Source organism: Dermochelys coriacea, chromosome 2 (assembly GCF_009764565.3).
Source record: "Dermochelys coriacea isolate rDerCor1 chromosome 2, rDerCor1.pri.v4, whole genome shotgun sequence".
Classification (NCBI taxonomy): Eukaryota; Metazoa; Chordata; order Testudines; family Dermochelyidae; genus Dermochelys; species Dermochelys coriacea.
In genome coordinates this window covers 83,403,425-83,418,248 of record NC_050069.1, presented here as the reverse complement: position 1 = coordinate 83,418,248, position 14,824 = coordinate 83,403,425, and the positions used below count along the sequence as shown (strand labels likewise).

Sequence of the window (14,824 nt, the reverse complement as noted above, 5' to 3'; positions counted from 1 at the left end):
CATCCCGCAATACTTCAACAGTTCTTCTCCTTCTGGGTCACCCTGTCAATAGACCTCTTTGCCACAACCCAGAATCGAAAATGTCAGCTGTTCTGCTCCAGAGCAGGATTCGGGACTGCATCCCTAGGGGACGCGTTCCTCATCCCGTGGAACAACTTTCTCCTTACGCCTTTCCACCAATCCCTCTGCTACACAGGGTTCTTCGGAAGATCGTAGACGACAAGGCCTGGGTCATCCTTATTGTCCCAGCTTGGCCAAGACAGACGTGGTATCCTTACCTACTCCGCATGTCCTCCCATCATCCACGGGCTCTCCCCAACAGGCCTGATCTCCTTTCCCAGGACAACAGATAGGTTCTTCACCCCCAGCTCCAAAAGCACCACCTGACAGCCTGGTTCCTTCCTGGTTCCAAACCCATGAACTAGCCTGTTCCGAATAAGTCCGATGCATCTTGCTGCACAGTAGAAAGATTCCACTCATAAAACTTACCTGCAGAAGCGGAAGTGTTTCGCTCTCTGGTGCTCATGTAATCACTTAACGCCCAATACGGTGACCCTCCCTAACATTCTAGACTACCTCCTGAAACTAAAACAGGACGGACTTTCGCTCAGCTCCATCAAAGTACACCTGGCAGCGCTTGCCACCTTCCATAACCAGTTAGAAGGTTATTCACTCTTTACCCACCACACCATAAAATGATTTCTCATGGGCCTGCAAAATCTCTACCCTGAAATTTACCCAGCGGCAGCTACATGGAATCTTAACCTCGTTCTTCACGCTCTCATGAAACCTCCATTCGAGCCTTTGGCTACTTCCTCTTTTCTCCATATGTCCATGAAGGGAAGGTAGCTTTCTTAGTTGCAATAACATCAGCAAGGAGAGTAAGTGAAATAAGCGCCCTGATGGCCCATTCTCCCTGTACAATCTTCTCCAAAGACAGTCACTCTGAGACCACATCATAAATTTCTCCCTAAGGTGGTATTCACATTAACCAACCAATATACTTGCCTACTTTTTATCCCAAACCTCACAAGACTCCATACGAGGCATCCCTGCATACTCTCGATGTCAGGTAAGCAATCACCTTTTACTTAGATCAGACGAAGCCATTTCATAAATCTCCATGACTCTGTCTCCATCACCGAAAGATCGAAAGGTACAGCGATCTCTAAACAATGTCTGTCCAAGGGGATCTCTGACTACATCAGATCCTCTTATCGTATTCAAAATATTCAGCCGCCCAAAGGCATTAGAACTCATTCCACTCGACCTATGTCGACATCCGTTGCCTTCCTACATAACGTACCCATTTCTGTAGAATGGCTACATGGTCATCTGAACACACGTTTGCCAAACACTATGCTAGCATGCAAGATACCACAGCAGACACCATAGTAGGTCATACCGTACTCTCTACAGTACTCACTGCTGCATCTCCAAAGTCCCATTGAGCATAGTGGGTTACCGTTACACATTCACCTAGAGTGGAGCACCACAGGGACAGCACTTGAAGAATAAGGGGAAGTTACTCACCTTGCAATAACTGAAGTTCTTTGAGATGTATATCCATGTGGGTGCTCCACTTCCCAGCCTCCTCCCCTCTACTTTGGAGTACTAGTGTAATCGCTCCACAGTAGAGAAGGAACTGAGGGGGGTGCGGGACGCAGGTGCTTGGAAAGATTCCAACGAGACGGGAGATACCAACTGAACACCTGCGTCCTGACCAGGCACTGCTACCGAAAATCTCCGATCAACAGCGCCGGGATGCATCGACACCTAGAGTGGAGCACCCACATTGACAGACATCTCGAAGAACTTCAGTTACTGCAAGGTGAGTAACTTCCCCTTCCCTCATCCTCCATTCGATAAGCTCTCAGGTCACTCATAAGTACATTTCATGGCAATCAATGCCTCCTCCTTACTCCCCTCAACAAGCATATTCATAAAAGGACTATTCTCCCTCTTCATTGGCCCATGCAAGTCTGTAATGTGGGAGCACAAAGCATGCCTAACTTCTGTTGCCCATGTGCATCCAGCTCCATCTGTGGTACGTGTACTTTTCTGGCTGAGTATACCAGTTCAGCAGTCCATTCAAGGGGAAATGGCTCACCTTTGGCTTCACAAAAATTGTGAAGAACACAGCAAGCCACAGCATGAGCACAGCATTGATGACACTGGAATTCAAACGGGTCTGTAGACACTGCCAGAGGGATTTTTGTCTGCCAAATGCACATTCAACAACCATTCTAAAACTGCTAAGAGTATAATTAAACCTTTTGCCCGGGCCTCTGATATCAGGATACAGTAAGCCAAGGTCAACAGGGGCATGTGGGGTCCCCCAGAATGACAGTAACTCCATTTGTGACAATGTCATTTGGTGGGAATAGTGTCATAGCCTGTCCATGAATGTAGACTCCCAGTCAGCAGAAAACCCTGGCATCGTGAATTTTTCCAATGCAGTTCATGTTGACATTCATAAATTGGCCACCGTGGTCCACAGATGCTTGCATAACAATGGAGAAGTACCCTTTGCAATTTAAGTTCTCTTGTTCTTTGCGGGGGGCAAAGTATGGGCACATGCAGCCCATCAGTGGCCCCAGCACAGCTTGAAAACACTGTTCTCTCAAAGCCAGCAGTTACTTGCAGAATATCTTTTATGCCCATCACTGTTGGGTATATCACGTGCTTGATTGCCTCAGAAACCTCTGCCACCACTTTATCCACAGTTGACTTTCCAACCACAAACTTGTTGGCAACAGACATATAGTTGTCTGGGGTAGCCAGCTTCCAGATGATTATAGTAAGTCATTTCTGGACCAGCCTGGCTGCCCTCATGCATGTGTCTATATGCTGGAGAATTGGGACAAGTTGCTCACAAAGCTCCAGAAATGTAGCTTTTTTCATGCGAAAATATTGGACCTGTTGCTGGTCATCCTAGATCTACAAGACAATGAGATCCCAGCAGTTTGTGCTTGTGGCCCTGCTCCCAGAAGCATAAGTCTATGTAGGAGTTAGCAGCAGCTAGCTATACCAAGTGTCATGAGCAACATCAGCCAGTTCAAGTCTGCCATGTCTGTGTTCTCCTGCTCCACCATTAGCTCTGTCAGGTGCCTTCAGTGGGTCAGAAAATGCCTCAGAAATGTCCACCAGCATCTCATGGAACCTCTGCCTGTTTCCTGAAACAGGAGTAAAAATGCATGTAAGAGAAATTCTTCAAATGGGGCCGCCTATATATTGCTGGCTTCGGTTGCTGGGAGCATGCAGACCAAAATGAAAGGTCTTGGTAAACAAATGCTTGGCAGGATGTGTTGGTAGGCTTCAAACTTCCTGTAACGTGCAGGGTGAACAATTAAGTTTTCTTACACTGTGCCACAAAGAAAGGGCTAGAGCAATCACATTTCAGGAGAGTGCTAGGACATCTGGGATATGGTTGGTTAGACTTGGATCTGCACACTGCAGCGTGGATGCTAGAGCCCTGGTTTTGAGCCTAGGGTTGACAATCAGTGTAGATACTCAAGTCTTGGGTCCACGACTCAAGTCCCTCCAACCCTTGACTTACATTGAAGTGTAGACATACCCTTGGATTCGGCCATGGGGAGATTGGTAAAATAGTCTGTATAGATTAGTGTTTTTCTTAGAAGTACAAAATGAAATGAGTTCTTACTGGTTTGCATGCATGAAACATGATAGCTAACTGTCTTGAAAAAAGTTTTAAAGCTCTTTTTTAGGGCTCATTTAAAAGCAGATTGTTAAAATAGTATAACAGCTGGCCGGTAAACTTCAGCTACTTACTTTCAAAATTGAACTATTTAGTTTGGGATTTTGGTGTTCTAATTTGCAAGTCTAATATTTATAATTTTAGTTCTTTTCTATTCTTTCATGCGAATGTACTTTCTTTTTATGACATTCAAGGAGTCCCAGAGCGTACTGAATGCTCTTAAAAGTAACATTCCAATGACCCAGGTGCCTCAGAGCCCACAGTGGGAAGATTCCAGAAAACAGCTAGCTCAGGAATCATCAAGAAATAATGACAATTTGGGGTGAGTTTCTTTTTAATTTATAGCAAATAAAAATGAATAGAGGTAAATTGGCTTATATCAAATCTTAGTTTTGATAGAATATGGTGTCCGTCTCTAAACTTAGGGCTCTGCAAAACTCAGTAGTTTCATTTTATGTGGGCTTCATGGACCCGAACAGGTCAGTGTTATAAAAAACAAAATTCCTTATGACTTGGAGAGATTTACAAAACCATTGATTTTTACTTTTCTTACCAAGATGACATTAAATGTTTGAGAGGGAAGTATCCCAGGGCAATGAATCTCCACTTCTGAGATTTCCTTAGCTATTGTGTGGTGCATTCTGGGGCATCTTCAACCTCAGACTCTGGTAAGATAGTGGAGTGGCACCAGGAATTCACTTTTGCTGAAGAGAGACAGGCAGGTGGGCCATTTCCCTTAATTTCTTCTCTAAGGTAGCATGGATCGGAGTGGCCATTTGATGAGTGAGCTGGCTGCCACCTGAAGATCCCAAGAGGGAACCATTGACTGCCCCACAGACATTATTGAGGAGGTTATAGGTCTCATGCTGTTGAAACAGTCAGTTTCAACAGTAATACGATTCATATAAGTACCTAGATAGGCGTTTCTCCCAGACCTTCTCCACCTTCTATCCTTTGAATAGATTGAAAGCCAAGGACTGTAGGCGGAGAGATTTCTATGTCAGGTTGACTCCTCTTCCAGATTTGAGAGAAGCCAGGGGACGACTCAGGGTCACATTGAAACAGAAAACCAGATCTGTTTTTGCCTAGTTTTGGTCCTCTGGTTTTAACTGTGATCATTGACCAGATTTTATATGCGTACAAACAGTGTTCATTTCTCATCTTTCCTTTTTATCAAATAAGAAATACATCCAGGAATAGTGTTGTATTACAGCTTTCAGGGAGATAACCCTTTATTAATACTAACTACTAAAATTTTAGATAATACTGTACTAACAAACTAAAGTCGTTACAACTTTTTAATTTTCTGTTCAGCTACTAGAATACATGCTGGTAAGTGTACATAATTTCCCCCTCAATTTATACAGTTGCCTGAAAATTGTTGAATATTGCTCATCTTTTAGGGGACTGAATTTTTTAAAAATCATTTTCCCCAGTGGTACAAGGTATGTCTTTCATCTCTCAATATGTTCAGACTTTCAGATCCATCTCAGAACACTCCACCAGATGTAGAGTGGGATTCTCAGGTAGCTTCTCCTGTTTTCGGAGCATCTAACAACATGAAGAACTGCCTGACTTCAAGTCTTTCACCTTCTGTTTTAGAAACAGGACTGAAGTCCGATGCCAAAAAAAACCCTTTCAACAGTACTTTCAATTCTAGATCTCATAAAGTTAGATCAAAATCTGAAGATGTTGCTCTTGTTGCACCACTTAATCTTGGGGCTGAAGTAAACTCTGTTATCAGCCAGATCTCAGCCAGTAGGCAGATGGTTGTGAAAAGCGATGTTAATGAATCCATAACTTGTGTGGTCAACACTTGCTCAGGTAAAGATGAGATGATCAAGAATGACTTCCTCCTTGCACCCCACAAACAAGTGGCAGATAGATATGCTAAAAGAAAGAAAACAGAAGATGAGCGTGTGACTAGCTGTGAAAAAACATCTTTCAACAAAGAAAACTCTTCCCCTTTTCAAGCGGACTTTCAACCTGTTAATGGAGATCATATAATTGATAAGCCACTGGACCTGTCTGATCGTTTTTCTGCTATTCACTGTCAAGAAAAAAGCTCAAGAAGTGATGAGGTCTGTAAAAATAAACTAAGACAGGTCATGCTGCATGATGTTTTTTCACAGCTGGTGAAGCCCATTCCAAAGGGTTCTTCATCCATCCAAAATAGCAACAATGGAAGCTATTTGTCAGGAAAAGAGTCACAAGAAGATCCCTATGTACAGGAGATGATTCTCCAGTCACATGGCAAAACATGCCCAGATAAAAAACCTTTGATGCAAATAAAAGAAGAAATCTCTGCTTTCAAAATTCCATCATTGCCAAACACAGTGGAGACAGAACTACTTTTTGATGACATGAAGGTATGTTGCGTCTCTGAGGGAGATGTGTATTTTATGTTTTTCCCTTCCAAATGTTGTGTTTAAAGTCTGAGAAATGTTAAAATTGTAGTATGTTTTTAGGTTGCCAGTGGCCATGAACCATTTAGAAAGAAAACCAGGACAGAACATGGAGAATGTGAGCTGGCATCTGTGCTTCAACCAAACCCTTGTAGAATAACAAAAACTAAACCACTGCAAAATGAACAAGGTAACTTAAATTTTTTCTTTCTTCAGCCCATGCCTATAGTTGAAAAGAGTGGAATGTTCACATTTTTGTTCTTCTTCTTCTACTATTGTTGTTCCCTTCCTCTAATCCTGCTCCTAACTTCATGCCCTTTGATATGCCACCTCTTATTCCTAGAATTACCTCTACATTAACTGTCTCCATCCTCATTTGTCTCAAATCACTTTTGAATACATACCTGTTTCATGAAAGTTTCATCAATAATGTCCTATCATTCTGTTTTCACTAGTCAGTATTTGTTCATGGCTTTAGATTAAGGGCAGGAAAGAATTTTTTTTAATCTAGTTTACTTTACAGTATAATGTGTGTACATAGCACATTGCTGCAGTATATGAATAAGATGTTGAAACAAAATAAGTTTGTTTTACTGTACACCAACTTTCTCATATATAGATAGACATTTAAAATGAATGATAGCTGGCTTTAAGGCTGTCTGTATGTTTGTTTGCATTCACGTTATCCTTTCTAAGAAATTCCTGTTCTTAAGTTATGGAGAGCATTACTACCAAATACCCCTATTTACATGAATTATACTATATATTTTCATTTTTCTAACTGGAATCTCTGAATCACTGTCTCTCGATAACTCTTCACACAGCAGCATTCTTTTGGAGCCAACTCTGAAACGGAAGAACTCAGGCCACCAACTTAGCTATTTGTTTAGTAGTATCTTTACTTTTTTGGTCATTATCAGTATTGAAAGTATTGAATAGATAGGATGAGCTGACAGACCACATGAAACTTTTTATTGTAATATTATCCTTATTTAAGATCATGATATTTATATGTTCTATACAGAAGAGAGTGTATCATTACAGTAACAGTGTATACAGTGAATATACAGAAAAATCTAAAGAACTATTTCAAAATTCTTTATATCCGAACTACATTTTATCAGATTAGTGTACTTACTGTGCACTATTTCAACCTTGTTATGAGAAAAATCAAGCCTAAAAGAATAATGATTAGCTAAAAAGGAAATACACCTAAGATTGGCATTAGATGACAATAGTTTGATTCTGATTTGTCTTTTCTCTTGCTTCCTGTATCCCACCTCTAAAATAAACCATCCTTAGAAAATATGCAGTGGAGTATAGATCCAGGAGCAGACATTTCCCAATACAAAATGGATATTACGGTTATTGGCACTAAGGTAAGCAGAAATTTGAGTCACACCCTCATGTCCCATAAAATATATAATAAACTTAACTTTTTAAAAAAGAGTAAATTAGGCTAATTTGATGATAGGCTGCACATCTAAATCATGTTTTAGAAAAATGCCAAGAGTAGACTTAAACATTACAAATACATTTTACTTATTTTTAAAACAAAACTTTGCAAAGCAGATCCTCAACTTATCTCCCAAAGCTCTCCATTATCCATTACAAAGTTAGTACCACATTCTTTTGAGTGTTTTTCCAGTAGCTGTGGAAAAGGGAACAGTCATTACTAAAATATTTTGTAAAAAAATTAAAGAATGTTCTTAATTATGCAGTTTATCTTTTGTAAGTGTTCACTGTGAACTCTATTGTAAATAGTTGGAGACTTACAGGACTTGACTGTATTAACTTTATTTGGATCGCTGACACTTAGTCCGTAAGGAAGCATGGCCTTGTTGAGTGTTTTCCTGAATGGTAATTGTTTTTGTCCTTCTTGCTTGTCTTAAAAGATTAATTTGTTTGCAAATGTATTGATTCTTCATGTAATTGCAGGTGTTGTTTCCATGAGATTTGACAGTTTGATGAATTGCTTTATACATCCATAAATACATTTTCCTTTCATAGAACTTTACAGAAGGAACCTGTAGAATGTGATCTCAGTGACTACTGATGTTCACCAGATTACCCCAGTTTCAAATCCAGTTGTATAACCTGGCATTAGCATCAAGTTTCTATATCTCTGCCGTGCAGATGTTACTCTCTGAAGACAACTGTGAAAAACTTATCAGTAGATTCTTAGATCCAGTAGTGGGGAACTTGTTAAACTTCTTTGGGAGACTTGTCTGAATTGCCTCTGTAATGCAGGGATTCTCAAACTGGGGGTCGGGACCCCTCAGGGGGTTGCGAGGTTATTACATGGGGGGGTCGCAAGCTGTCAGCCTGCACCCCAAACCCCACTTTGCATCCAGCATTTATAATGGTGTTAAATATATAAAAAAGTATTTTTAATTTATAAGGGGGGGGTCGCACTCAGAGGCGTGCTATGTGAATGGGGTCACCAGTACAAAAGTTTGAGAACCACTGCAATGTAAAGGAACTTCAGGTACCTGATGAGAGACTGAAATATGTCAATTCGTTATAACTTTTAAGTGTGATTACCATTATTATACTTCATTTATTCAGGAAGGCTCTCAATCAAGAGTAGGAGGAGAGACTGACATGGATTACACATATGTTAGTGAAAGCATGCTATTAAAAATGAAAACCCAAGAGCAGAAAGGAGAAAGCAGTCCAAGTATGTATTTTTTTTCCTCTTCACAAATTGATTGAAAATTGGTTGATGATACATTAATACTACAGTAATGCTACAAACCAAACTATACTGTAACGACTACAGGTTTATCATGATGGTTTAATCCATTTCCTGTTGAAGTCAATAGAAGACTTTATATTGAGGTCAAAGATTTGGATAGGGTTCATAGTTTATGGCTAAGATTGTGCTTCCTTTCTACACTTCTATAAACAAATTAAATATACCTCATATAGTACTTGTAGTCTAACCTGAAATAAACAGTTAAACATTTAAGTACTGTCATGACACAAAAAATACCCTATTATTGACCCTATCAAACTTATTTTATCTGTAGAAAGATCTCATTTTTAATATGCTAAATATATACAATTATAATGTGTGCATGTGTGATTTTATATATATGAAATAATTTTTATGTCGTATATAAATCAATTTGACTGTATTTAAAATATCTAAGTCGGATGGAGATCAGTTATCATTCACCAGTAAAGAATGCCGATATTTGTGTTTGGATAACTCCACAATAGCAGCCATCAACAAAATATCTTCATTCATGCAGTGCTACAGTTGAGGATTTATTATTGTGAAATCACCTTTTCAGATATACACTTATATCAATCAAGGTATCTTTCTGAGGTAGGAAAGCAGGATCCATATTAAAAGATGAAGAACAAGGCACACAAAAATTAAGTGAGTTGACCAAGCTGCTGTAGCAAGATAGTGACAGAGCTGGAAGTACAGTATAACCCTGTTCTTTTGACTAATGTTCCACCAAAAATACATGTTTTGTTGAAAGACTGATTTGGATGTTCATTCTGACCGTTTTTACAGAGGGAGAAAGAAAAATGAATGACAGCTTAGCAGAAATGTTTGATCAGACGTCATATGAAGAATATAAATCTTGTCTAGAAGAGGATAGTTCTTCAGCATGTGATGAAAAAGAAAATCCTCTTGAGGAAGAGGAGGAAAATGTGGAAGTGTCATCAGCAAGCAAACTAATGAGTAAGTAGTACACTTGTTTTTCCTTTAATTATACTATTAATAATTAGATTCTCATTTAGTTTGACCAATCTTCTTAACTGGGACACAATCCCACTAGAAAAAGAAATATGCCAAATAAGTGATTATTTTGTTTATCAGAAACTCAAAGGAATTCATTCACTATTCCAGGATTTTAAGAGAATAGAGAGCTATTTAAAAGCTACTGCATTAAGTGACGCATTTAGCATTCATACAGAAGCAGGGAAGCATCACAGAAGTTAACATGGGGCTGTACAGTTGGATGTCTGTTCTAGGAATCACTGATTCTTGGTGTTAGTGAGTTGATTTGGTTGCAGTTACTAACTCAATTTAATGTGTGTGGGGGGGGTGGGGGCTATTTCTTTTTTCAAGAAGCTCTTTCTAAGACTGTTTGAATACTTTGCATCCTAGCAACATCTCTCTTCTTTGTGCTCTTTTCCCCGATCTTCCTCATTTCACTTTACATCTCCCACTATTATCTCTTTACTTTTCACTTACACACTATTTTAATCCTCTTGCTCACCCATTCCAAGCTTCTCGTACTGCAAGTATATTGTATTTCATGAAGCTTGATCTCAGTGCTGTCATTCAGCACATGAGAGGACAAATAGATAATTGTGAAATATTAAAATTGAAAAATTTGCAGATGGTTTTGGTTCAGTTAGATAATGGTTGACTAAAATAGTTGTATGCAATTTATGCAGTATATCTCGCTCAATCATTTTGTGGTCATTCTGTCTAGGCAATTCAGTAACAGACTTGTGGCATGTTTTTATTTATTTACAGAGCATGAGAATAAACAAGATAAAACCAAGCAGAAAGCTTTTGTGGAGCCATATTTTAAAAGTGATGAAAGGTAATGCAACATTTTTTTATTAATGCAAGAAGATTAGGTTTTCCCCTCTGAAGAGACCTTATCCTTTCATAAAATAAAACTGCTAAATCATTCCATACAAAGAAGCTGAAGGTGTACAACTGGAAAAATCTCTGTATGAGTTCTGGTGGTTATTACAAAGAAAGAAGATGAATCGGAAAGAGAAACTACAGAACACTGGAAGAGAAGAATCCTTGTCACTTTTTAATAAAGTGACAGAAATGTTACTCTTTTTCTAAAAGAATGCTTCTATAATCTGTGATGTTTTTCCAAACACATATTAGCTCAAGTTACGTATTACAATGTTTATTATGGTAGTGCCTAAGGGCCAGCTGAGAATGGGGCCCTGTTATGGTAGGCACAATATAAATGTATAGAGTAGTAGATGATTCCTGCCCCAAAATGTTCACAATCTAAATGGACAAGACAGACACAGGGTTGGGGAAGGGATATAACATACAAGGAGACTAAACAATTTGATGGTAGCAAACATCAGGTACGTTCCATGACTGGCAGTGAGGGAGTGGTACTTAGGAACAGATCAGCTAAATGGAAAGAAAAAAAAAAAAGGGGGGGGGAGGAGAGCAAGGGGGGGCAGGGCAGGGGAGAAGAAGGTAAGGAGGGGCAGGTATGGAGTGAAGCTGAGGTGAAGAGACTGGAGAGTAGGTAGGGTTTGAGTAAACAAACTCAAGGAAGAGAGAGTCCGAGAACTTCCTACAGTTCTGAGTGGAATTCCAAAGCTGAAAAAAGTCCCTGCTTTGGCTGCTCCTGTTGCTACTTGCTGGAGTCGCTGACTAGCTCCTGTATGCAATTCTCCTCCAAGGCCAAAAAACATACTGATTTCTTATAAGTGAGGGTTTTTTCAGTGTGTCAATATTTTTTTTTTTTAAATCAAGCTTTTTGAAATTCCTGTGGACGTTAAATAAGGAACATTCAACAGACCACTGTATATCTTAGTGCCTTTCTCCATTCATCTCCTGTTTTCATCAATACCTGTTAGTCTTTATTTCATAATACCATTAAGCATGCAGTTTATTGTCTGGCTCACACATCTATTCTATACCCAGCCTGTTTTCACTTTGCAGAAGAAAGAGACTGATGTTGTGTCTTGCTAAAAAGAAAATGCAAAGTTGAAAAATCCCATACTGTTGCCTCAAACAGAGGTAGAAACATCATGGCACTCGTGAAGCATTTACTAAAAAAACTGAAACCTTAAGTTGGGCAGGTGATGAGTTAGTACAATTCAAGGTTTTTAAGTAGAGATGAGATGTTCAGCAGTTCCTCTTTCACATAGGGGCATAGATACGTGTAAGACAACTTACTTTAAAAAAACGCTACAACTTCTTTTTGCTACAAATTATTCCTTTATGTTCAGATGTGAAAGATAGCTTTTTATATGGCAGTTGTCAGGAAGCTGAGGTTTTTTCAAATAATCTGTTAGATTGGCACTGTGAAATCCTATTATTTCCTTGCTGCTGTCTGCCTCATTGGGTTAATAAACACCTTAAATTCCCAAGGAAATACATTATCAAGTGAAAACCTAGGCTATGTCTGCACTGCGCTACGGTGCAGACTGTGTGGTGGGTGAATCACAGCGCGCACCAGAATGTTGCGCTCTGAACTGCCCCACGTGGATGCTGCTGCCATGAGCTAAAAGGTGTCTGGGTTGCATTAACACAGTCCTGTTTGAAAGAATTGAATGGGAGCAGTCAGAGTGCAACATTGTGGTGCCCTCTGCAATTAACAAATCCTGTAGTTTGCACTGCAGAGTAGTGTAGGCATGCCTCTAGTGACTCTTTCCTTTTGCTTTTCAGAAAAAATACTGTGTTAGGTTTTCCTCATATTGAGGTTGTTCGGAAGAGAGAAGAGAGAAGAAAATTGCTGGGCCATACCTGTAAGGAATGTGAAATAGTAAGTAAAACTCTAAGTTTTGGTCAGTCTTGCATTCTTTTAACTTGCTTGGTACCAGAGACCTGAAATGCTTCTCAAATTAAAAGCATAGACGCATGAGTACTGATAAATCAAGTGGCAAAGAAGTCAGTTGTACTAAAGCTGTTGGCCACAGTAGAGATCCATAATAAAAATTAGGTACTGTAATAATGAAAAATAATTAGATAAAACAACATCTTGGAATGATAGTATTGGTATTTACTTACTTATCTTTCCTGTATCTGCTAAAAGGAGTAGGCATTGCAAATCCTCATGTCAATGAGGCCTCACTTAACAAAAATAAATCAACTAGCCCAGGGGTTCTCAAACTGGGGGGAGGTCGCGAGCTATCAGTCTCCACCCCCAAACTCTGGTTCACTTCCATCATTTAAGAATGTTAAATATAAAAAAGGTGTTTTTAATTTCTACGGCAGGGGTCACACACTCAGGCTTGCTGTGTGAAAGGGGTCACCAATACAAAAGTCTGAGAACCATTGAATGGTTGATCCACCAGTATCTTAGCAAGAGTGTGATAGCACTACTTCTGCTAAAGCTCAGAGATCCAGAATTGGGTCCAAGATAGAATTGTAATGTTAAGCTGCACTTCGTGGTATTTTCTTCATGTTTTGTTTTTTCTTTCTGAATTTATATACAGGAACAAGTATTCAAACAAAATTGCACATGTGTGTATATGTACAAATGCGTACAAAACTTGCCTGTCAAAATTGCAGATACCTTTATAAACCAGATTGAAAATTTAGCCCTCTGCAACTGCTTGTTGTCATTTTGAAAATAACATATGATTTGTCAGTACCAACTGTTATAATATAGTTTTGCACATTGACTGTCAGAGCAGCAGTCTGACTCTTAGTGATATCTGGTTCATATCTGCAGTGCCCAAAACTTATACGTGTAATGTTGTATAACTCTCCAATTTTTAGACTAAGAAACAAGTGTAATATAAAGTATAATGTAAAGCAGTGGTCCCAAACTGTGGGGCGTGCCCCCCCATGGGGGCACAGAGGAATGTTCAGGGGATCGTGCAGCAGGGCCAGGCCAGCCTACAAGGGAGGCAACACCACAATTCCAGCCCCACTCTGCCGCAAGACTGTCTCTGCCCCAACCCTATTCAGCCCCCAGTTCTGCTCTGCCTCCAGTCCCACTTTGCACCCTGATCTGCCCCCAGCCCAGCTCTACCTCTAGCCCCAGCTCCTCTGCTATCCCCAGTTCTGTCTTCAGCCCAAGGTCCGCTGCTGAGGAAGCCTTGGCTGTGCACTAATGGAAGGGTGGGGCGTAGACAGATTCTGTTAATGGTAAGGGGGGATGCAACTGGAAAAGTTTGCAAACCACTGATATAAAGGGTAGAGAAAAAAATTGTAAAGACATTTTTACATTTTTTTTCTTCCCTTTAAAGTAAATGAAATGCTTTCAGACACATATATGTGTTACCCTTATCTTATGTATATAATAGACTATGCTTCATTTGGTCATTAATATACTTTTCAATCTGCTGGAGATATTGAGCTAGAATATCATACTTCACAACATGTCTGAGGTGTGGATTAATGAGCTAATAAAAGAGTTCCCATTGAGTTTTATTGGTTAATTTCCACTCTTATTTAGAACCAATATTTTTCTTAACATTCATTCTGTCCAACAGATAGCTAAATTTCTCCAACTGAGTAATGTGGCTTATTAGTATGTTCTTGAACAAAACAAGTTCATGAAAAATCCCTTTGATAAAACCTTCACTACAATGAGGTTTTAATGCAAATAGTTTTATTTACAGCTGACTGTAAAAGTAAATTCTCTGTTCCAAAATATGTGAAATCTAGAGGGTTTGAATGAAAACAGAACATTTAAAAAAAGCAGCTCTGCTCTGTTTCTTGTGCCAAGAGCCATGCATTAACAATTTTAATTTCCTGTCTCTGCATGCTACAGGACTTTTCCTCCCAACGAACCCAGTTCTCATTATATTTTGGCAAGTAACATTGTGGAAACATTTGTAGACTTTATTTCATAATGTACAAGAGTTAGAATTCTGTTTTTATTCTAATTATTTTTGAGGAAAGTTTTTTGTTTTTTTGTTTTTTAGTATAAACTATCCAAGATTGTACGGAATGCTTGGCAAGAACATTGCACTAAAATGACTGGATTTGAAAAAATTCTTAACTGAAGCT

At 39.3% G+C, this 14,824-nt stretch overlaps 1 protein-coding gene across 7 annotated transcripts in view; it reads left to right on the top strand.

Annotated features, from left to right (window-relative positions):
• The window catches only part of RBBP8 (RB binding protein 8, endonuclease), a 78,064-nt gene that overhangs the window by 55,830 nt on the left and 7,410 nt on the right, over positions 1–14,824 (top strand). For 5 of the 7 annotated variants that reach the window (XM_043507993.1, XM_043507991.1, XM_043507994.1 and 2 more), the window contains 8 exons: positions 3,913–4,040; positions 5,193–6,087; positions 6,187–6,313; positions 7,411–7,502; positions 8,692–8,803; positions 9,653–9,823; positions 10,628–10,697; positions 12,530–12,626. In XM_043507993.1, coding sequence (XP_043363928.1) covers positions 3,913–4,040; positions 5,193–6,087; positions 6,187–6,313; positions 7,411–7,502; positions 8,692–8,803; positions 9,653–9,823; positions 10,628–10,697; positions 12,530–12,626 — 1,692 coding nt within the window. The remainder of the gene's footprint in view (positions 1–3,912; positions 4,041–5,192; positions 6,088–6,186; positions 6,314–7,410; positions 7,503–8,691; positions 8,804–9,652; positions 9,824–10,627; positions 10,698–12,529; positions 12,627–14,824) is intronic. The other 2 variants (XM_038392068.2, XM_038392070.2) reach the window with 1 other exon arrangement.